This window comes from Zea mays, chromosome 9 (assembly GCF_902167145.1).
Source record: "Zea mays cultivar B73 chromosome 9, Zm-B73-REFERENCE-NAM-5.0, whole genome shotgun sequence".
In the NCBI taxonomy this organism is placed as follows: Eukaryota; Viridiplantae; Streptophyta; class Magnoliopsida; order Poales; family Poaceae; genus Zea; species Zea mays.
Window position 1 is genome coordinate 90,974,182 of NC_050104.1, and position 8,150 is coordinate 90,982,331.

The window sequence follows — 8,150 nt, forward strand, 5'->3', positions numbered from 1 at the left end:
AAAATTTGAGTAAAATAAACTATCGATAATGTGCTGACGTCTGTAACAGCTGATGTCCTTTTCTAGCTTCGGGAATCCAATGTTCTTCGATAAAGTGCTTATGATTTTAGCCCCGATGCGGTCACGAATGCATCCCAAAATCTCTTCATCGACCCCGCCAAAGAGCATGGATTTGGGCTATTAGCCACAGGATATGGCAAAATCCTTCAATTCCGATATATCCTCTTCGGAAACTTGTTGGCCACCAAGGTGCCGAAGTTCGAAATTCTTATCTTCTGAAGAGGTCTCTTCAATTCTCTTTTCCTTATCAAGAGCTGCTTCGGCTACGTCTTTCTCAAGAACCACATCTGATATAAGTCTGTCAATTTCCAACATTGTGGTAGCAAGATTATCGGCTTCGGCTCCGGTGGTATCTTCAGCATCAGCATGCATAATAGTTTTTTCCGCTGAAGCTGGGGGCGGGGTCTGTTCAATAGCTTGCATCACATTCATCATCCGTCATTTCTTCTGCCCCCCGATTTTCCCCTCGGCAGCCGAAACGGTCTCCTTTGAATGCAATAGGCTAGTCAGATCTGATCTTAGAGGACTTATTAGTGCAAACGGGATGGGTTCAGTCATTACCTTTAGAATTTCCAAAACATCAGCAGAAGAAGGCGAAACAGCTCCTACAACTTTATCTGACACATCTTGTACCTTCGTCTCCACAGGAGAAATCCTGACAAACTTTCGTTTCTTGGGAGCCAAATACTTCGGCTCCACTGCAATTTTTTACTTCCATCACATGGTTCAACCTTCGTTTTTGACGGGTGCCAAAGGCGGCTATCATCAGTTGATCTTCTTTCTTTGTATAATTTCCGAGAATTTCATTGCACATCATCTCTATCAGCTCAAGCCATTCAGTGCATGGTTTGCTGAATCTCTTTTGGAATTTAAACTTATAAGAAAGTCGAACAAGTTCATACTTCTTTCCTTTCTCCTTTTTCTTTGGCATTCCCCAACCACCAGAGGTTGGAAACGTCTTGTTCGCCAAGTATTCTTGCACCAAGTCCCTGGTGCTAATGTGCTCAGCCACAACTCTAAACTCCACCTCAGCAAGTTGGCATCGGGACCCCAGATGCATATTGCATAAAGGTCGAGTCATGCCAAAGTTCAGTCTCAAGGGACTCATTACCATGCTCATGAGCTTCTCCCTTTTCTTCTCATCGACCTTCACATAAAACCACTCGTTTGTCCACCCGATCGGCCATTTTGTGCGGTAGCCAATCATGGAGGCCTTAGTGTCCTTCCGGTATGCAAAGTTGTAGCTCCCAAAGTTCTTGTGCAGGCCATCGGCTCTTGCCTTCGTCTGATAATGAAGCTCGTGCACCCGACAGAACCCTTCAGCATTGGCACTTTTTCCTTGGCTTCGAAGTGCCCAAATATACACGCTGAGCCTAACAATGACATTGGGGTTCAGCTGGTGTAGGTAGATTTCAAACTTTTTGAAAACTTCACCAATCATCTCATAAAGGGGGAACTGAAGTCCTGCCCTGAAGAAGCTCTTGAAGACTACAACTTCATCCTCTTTCGACCCTGGAATCGTCTCCTCTCCAGCAAAACGAACCAGTTCATCATCATTTTCTCCAAAATATCCTAGTTTCTTCATTAAAACTAAATCCTCAGCTTTAACCATGGATCTCCCGAATTCAATATGACTGGGCTTAGTCGGACATAGGATACTATCATCATCCTCACTTTCATTTTCACTTTCTACTTCGGCAGCGGTCTGTTCAGCTTCGGCATTAGCAACACCTTCGGCAATAGTTTCTTCCTGTACAACCAACCCAAAAAGCCTCGTCACTTCTAAGATGGGAGCTATCTCAGTGGTTTTAGTCTCATCTCCCTCACGGGTCACCCTAGCAGTCGATATTACTCTGGTCATTTCGATGTTCAGACTCTAGCATACGAAGTTGCACTTGAGCGGTGAAATGCTTGTTTGAAACGTAATGCAGAAAGCTTTGGCTTCAGTGAAAATTTTCAGTAGCGCAATGGTGCAATAGCAATGAATGCTGTGGTAACTTCTCACCAACTTGTCTGTTTATATAGCTCTGCAGGAGAAGAAGGCGAACCACCAAGACGCTCGTACTGACTGATCGGTCGACCAATAAGCGCTGTGAATTTTATATTTGTTTTTTGATAACAAGCTCAGGGAAGGTGTTTTTCGGACCTTTGGCATTCCGAAGCCTTCGTACTTTTCGCGGATCGAGCTTGTTATGAAAAAACAATCTAGCACCGCGAAGGGGCTACTGTTGGGGGTCTTCTTCTCCGTCGAAGGTCCTCAAGATAAAGGCATCATTAGCAAAGTGATTTTGAGGACTCTCTCTCTGCCGAAGATCCTTGAGACAAAGATACTATCTGGAAGCAACGATGGCGAGTACTGAAGCTGCCACCGAAGGACGACAACTTTGGCTTAGAACAATGCCGAACATCAAACATGGAGCCAAGCCGAAGAGGAAAAGACTAGCTAGTCCCTAGTGATTTATGTTACGATTATGAACAAATGTTAAGGTCATAAATGTACTTTTACTCGAGCTACGTCCCGTGCCTATAAATAGGTGAACAGTACCCCGTACTGTTCACGCTAAATTGTAATCGCTCTCGCATCAAACCTTCGAACAAGCCGAATGTATCAGTGTAATATAAATTCTGTTAATGCCCATGTGCATATTATGAAATACATATGTGTATGAGTCAATAAATTACATTCATTGTCTTTATGTACTCTAATTCTTATAAATCATGAAGGCATGTCCTTCATGACCTTGGTCTGAAGATCATTATATCCGAGAGAAGATAATGTTTCAGAGGACGAAGGTCCTTAATCTTTAACAATTGTGTTGTCTTGTTCTTAATTCATAGCATTTGAGAACAAATAACCAACAGAATGTTTGATGCAGATACGTAAAACTTTATGGTTGTAACACAAAACTTTGATGTATATAATTGTATGGTAGAATTTAGTTCGATGTTGCTTTCAATATCAATATATATAATATATATTATGTGTATATATATATATATAATTCAATTTTGGTGGAAAGATTAAAAAGTGGGAAAACTACCACTAGCGGTTCTCTTAACACAGCCGCCGCGCTAAGAAAACCACCAGTGTAAATCCCTTCTCACTGTCGGTTGCTTTAATACACAAGTGAAAATAAGTTTTCATTGTTGGTTCTAAAATAATCGTCAGTGAAAAATTGGTTTTCAGCATAGACGGTTCTGAAAAACGCTAGTGAAAATGTGTTACACTATAGAGCTTCTGTATACTAGATATGAGAGTAAAAATAAGACGGATCGGAGAGTCAGATGAGATGGATAAATTCCAATACATCAAAGAGAACGATTATGCAAGCTAGCTAGCAATTCTCTCTGGCAACTTTAATTTCAGAAAGGCCGTTATACTTTCGGCATGTATTTTGCATCTTGGAGGATCAGCTAAGCAAGATCCAAGCTAGCAAGAGCTAGTACACCTGAAAGTACACGGTGCCGGCCGGGCCGACAAAGTAAACCAATCGATCTCTCTGCTGGCTTGAAGCTGCAAATGTGCGTGTTTTTACGCGATTTCGCCTTTGCTTTCATGGCCGGCCGCCGGCAGACCGCCCTTCGTATAAAGGTTAAAAGCAGGAGAGGTGGTGGTTGCTTTGCTTTGGATTTAATCCCCCTGCTGCTGCATGCATGATGCAACAAGCTCTCGACAAACCAGGAATTAGTCAAGGCGCGACGCCTTTCCGACTAATTAAACAAACACGTAAAAGTGCGCCCCAACCCAACACTGTGTGTACGTGCCTTCTTGCGCCGTCACAAAGCTGAAAGAGATCGTTAGAAGCAGGCAACGCGCTGAAGAAACCAACACGCGCACGGTAGTACAACTAGACAGACAGTGCCAACTAGGCGAAATAATACACACACTAGTTTTGTGTTTGCGTCAGGTATAGCAGCAGTGCATGCAAACAGGATGTTTTGGAGACGGGAGAAGTAAAGATATACTCGTCAGATTTGAAATTGATCGACCCCTGCATACTTGCGATCTGAAGTTCTGAAACCACCTGAAACTGAATCGTTTGGACGCGGTCGGTCTGCTGTGTTGCTTATAGTATCTTGAAACGACGACGACGTCCATTGAAACTAGGGTTTTTTACATGAGTGACCTTAGTTGTGACCAGGTGCTCAGTTTTGCCCCTAGTCTGAGGAACTCCTCGTTTCTACCCTCCCACGCGTAAAAAAACATCAGAACACTGCTTGGCCATCGTTTCCGTGACTCTGATGCCGTTACCGTGACCTGCAAGTGGGCCCCGCGACCCCTCTCCATCCAAAAACCCAAAACCAAAATTCCCCAAACCCAAATCCTGTACTCGCCTGCCCCGACGCCCCTCCAAGCTCCCCACCGTCGGCGGCACCCGACGCCCTTCATCTCCCCACCGCCGGCGGCACTGGGCTTGGCGCCCCCCTCTCCACCATCTTCTTCCCCGCCGACGCCCTTCATCTCCCCACCGCCGGCGGCACTTGGCTTGGCGCCCCCTCCCCACCATCTTCTTCCACCCGGACGCGCTCCCGACGCCCCCGCCAAGCTCGCCTCCTCCCCACCGTCGTCTGCTCGGGTCTCGGCGCGCCTCCTCCCCACGTCGACACTGCTCCCGATCCAAATCTGCCAGCCCCATCTTCCTCCCCGAATCGCCGAGAAGGACACTCCTGTAGGCCGCATCCCTGCTCCCCCACGGATCCACGGAGCGGCAGCCTCTCTGGACGGGCTTCTTCTCCGGCGCCGCAGCAGGCCTGGAGGAGCGTCTTCACCGTGGAGGAGCGCCGCAGCAGGCCTGGAGTAGCGTCTTCACCGTGGAGGAGCGCCGCAGCAGGCCTGGAGGGCTTCTTCGCCGTGGGCCTCCTCTACGCCTGCGCCGCCCTGCTCCACGCCCCGTCTCCTGCATCCTACGCGCCATCTTCCCAGGCTCCGGCGTCCTTCTCCCTGCTCCCTACGCCTAGCCCCGTCCGCCCGACAACTGGCAGCACATCGGGCCTGTGCAGTGTGAAGGTCTTGACGAGCAGTCAAGCCGCGACACGCTACTCGCCCCTTCGGAGACGAACGTGATTTGGGAGCACGAGCACCAACTTCACCCGCGACGTAAGTCACTTTCTCCTCCTCAAGCTTGCTGTTTCTGAGCTTGTAGACAACACTACGAAAAAGATAGGGCGTCGGGTGTCGGGTGTTACTTTACTTGTGCTTAATTAGCCACTACAATAATCCTCCTCAAGCTTGCTGTTACTTTACTTGTGCTTGAGGGCGTCGGGTGTGTGGTTGCAGTGTGTGTGTGGTTGCAGTTGTAGGAACTTGGACAGTGTGTGGTTGCAGTTGTAGGATGTAGTTGTATTTCTAAACTGGAGAAAGTATATGTGTCTGATACAACCGGGTAACAGTCACACAAACAAGATAATTCCAATTGATTACCTTCCAATTGCCAGCGGCAATGAAATCCCCGTCCACCTTGCCACAGCCCCCGTCACACGAACAGTTGTTGCTAACTCATTGTTGCGATATAACAGTTGTTGCTAACTCAAATGCTAAATTGTTTGTGTTTACTAGCATGGATTCACGCATGTCGCGGGCAAGCGGCTCCTCCAATGGAGGACAAGGATGGCCCAGTTATGGTCCGGTGTCGCTGATCCGCTGCCCCAAATGCGAAAGGTCAGAGTCGCTCGTGAGACTAAGATCGAAAAGGTGGGAGAACGGCAACTTTGGTCGAGAGTTCGTGAAGTGTGAAAGCAACTCCACCAAATGAAGCCCCTTTGTTTTTCTAATCCATGCATTAAATGACTCTGCCAAGTTATTGTTCACATAGTCCACCTTGCACCCTTCACCAAATTTGCTTCTAGCCCATAGATATTTGTGATGACTTTCAATGTATATCTTTAACCTAGAGTTTGTGTACAGTTGATTCACATGATAGTTATGCTTTCTAAGGCTATATGTCAATGATGCTGGCCATAAGTTGTCATCAATCAACTTTCCCTTGAATGATTTGCCCAAGTTTGAAGCAAAATGCCTCATGCATTCCCTATGCTCTACTCCAGGGAACACATAATCCACTACAGTTTCTAAACCCTTGCAAGCGTCTGTGTGTATAGTCAATCCATGTGGAAACCCTATAACCTGACGCAAATTCTGTAGGAACCATGTCCAACTTTCTGTTGACTCTGCCTCGAGGACACCATAAGCCACTGGAAAGAGCCAATTATGTGCATCAATGGCACAAGCAGCTACTAACTGGCCTCTAAACCTCCCATAAAGAGCTGTTGCGTCCACTGCTAAATAAGGCCTGCAACCAGCTAAGAACCCACTCCAACATGCTTTGAATGAAACAAACACCCTTCTAAAACATTCTTTGTTCAAAATCTTGCCATTCACTTTATAATCCACCGTATGATGGTCAATCTCAACAACACTACCTGGGCACGCCTTCTCCACTTCAGCTTTGAAAGTGAATAATAAGTTAAAGCTTTCCTTCCATGGGCCATAAATCTTGTCAAGAGCCATTTCCTTGCCATAATACACTCTCATGTAAGGCACCAAAATATTGTACTTCTCTTTAATCTTCTTTACCAGTTCAGTTGTACCAATGCATGGGTTATCTGTCACCCATTCTAATACTGCATCTGCACACCATCTACTTTTAGCTACCTTATGTGACCCTTTTCTTTCACTTGGACAAGTGTGAGGAGATGGATTAACTTTGACCTGAATAATTGTACTATTCCGCATACAGGAAGCATGTATCCTCCACTGACACCTCTCAAATGCGCAATGCACAGTCATTCTTGTTGGCTCACTCTTTTCAATTACATAATCATACTCACCTTTGATGCAATAGGTAGCAAGTGCATTCCTAAATTCGATCATCGATGCAAATGTGCTGCCTTCTTTTAAGGATGGATTATCTCTGTCATAATCATTTCTTGGTACATCATCACCCTCTCCTTGCTCATCCACCCCCATAGCTATGTTTTCCTCCTCCTCCTCTTCATCAGTCTCTTCAAATTGTGCCCCTGTGAAAATGTCTCCATCATAGTCCTCAAATTCTAGCATATCCCACTTGTCAACAAACTCAGGATACTGTCTCTCATCATCATCAGGTGCAGCAACTACTTCTATTGGTTCAACCTCATCATTGGGAATAACATGATTCATCCTATTTCATAGGAAATGACGACGTTAAGAACCCATATATACAACACCTATTTTAGTAGCCAACATTTACAGAGAGTAGAGGTTCTGCTCCTAACCTGGAGGAGAGGAGCAGGTACTGCTGCCTGGCCGCCGGGCGTGGAGAAAAGGTACAGCTGCCTGGCCGCCGGGCGTGGAGAGTTGCTCGGAGCACGTGATGAGGTGCTGTTGTTGTCAAGATCCGAGATTGTGCAGCAGGCAAATGTCGAGAAGATCAACTGGAGCACACGAGCAGCAGGCCGGACATTGGCAGGGCTTCTGGAGCGCGAGCAGGGGCGAGGACCCGCGGGAGGCAACGAAATCGCGGGGCGCAAATCAACTGGAGGCGGCCGGAGCGTAGGGCACGGAGCAGCGGGAGGCAGCCGGGCTGCGCAGCCGCTGGAGGCAACGACAGCGCGGGACGCGGTCGCGCGGACCCACGGGAGGCGCGGGGCACGGAGCAGCGGAGGCGGCCGGAGAGCGGGGTAAGGACCTACGACGGCTTGCTCCCTCCTAGCGGCGCTTTCCTCCCTCCCGGCGGCGGCTTCCTCCCTCCCTCCCAGCGGGCGCGGCGTCGGCCACGAAGCAGCCTGGGGCTTGCTCCCTCCCAGCGGGCGCGGCGTGGCTGCTTGCTCCCAGCCGTCGAGGCGCGGGGCACTGATTGCTTGCTCCCTGCTTGCACGGGCGGGCGGTCCCGAAGCAGGGGCGGCTGGCGGCGGCGGCTGATGCGGTGGCTTCGGGCGAGTGCCAAGATTGACGGTAGCCACGGCAGCTTTGGGCGGGCGGACGGAGTGGGCCAGGGCTGTCAGCCACGGCGACTCTAACGGAGACGGCGTGAGTGCGTCTCACTGAGGAAAGAAATGTACGCGTGGGTAAAACTGAGCAACCCATAAAACTAAGGGTAGCACTGAGCACC

The 8,150-nt window shown here is 48.2% G+C and overlaps 1 protein-coding gene and 1 pseudogene across 1 annotated transcript; both read right to left on the reverse strand.

The window, feature by feature from the left end:
- Positions 1 to 3,500: 3,500 nt before the first annotated feature.
- LOC109942561 (circumsporozoite protein-like) lies at positions 3,501 to 5,841 on the reverse strand (annotated as a pseudogene).
- Positions 5,842 to 5,930: 89 nt separating this feature from the next.
- LOC103631339 (uncharacterized) lies at positions 5,931 to 7,219 on the reverse strand. The gene is made up of 2 exons (XM_020544646.1): positions 6,185 to 7,219; positions 5,931 to 5,948 (listed from the first exon to the last, which is right to left on the reverse strand). The coding sequence occupies exons 1-2, from the start codon at positions 7,217 to 7,219 to the stop codon at positions 5,931 to 5,933; spliced, it is 1,053 nt and encodes a 350-aa protein (XP_020400235.1).
- Positions 7,220 to 8,150: the final 931 nt, after the last annotated feature.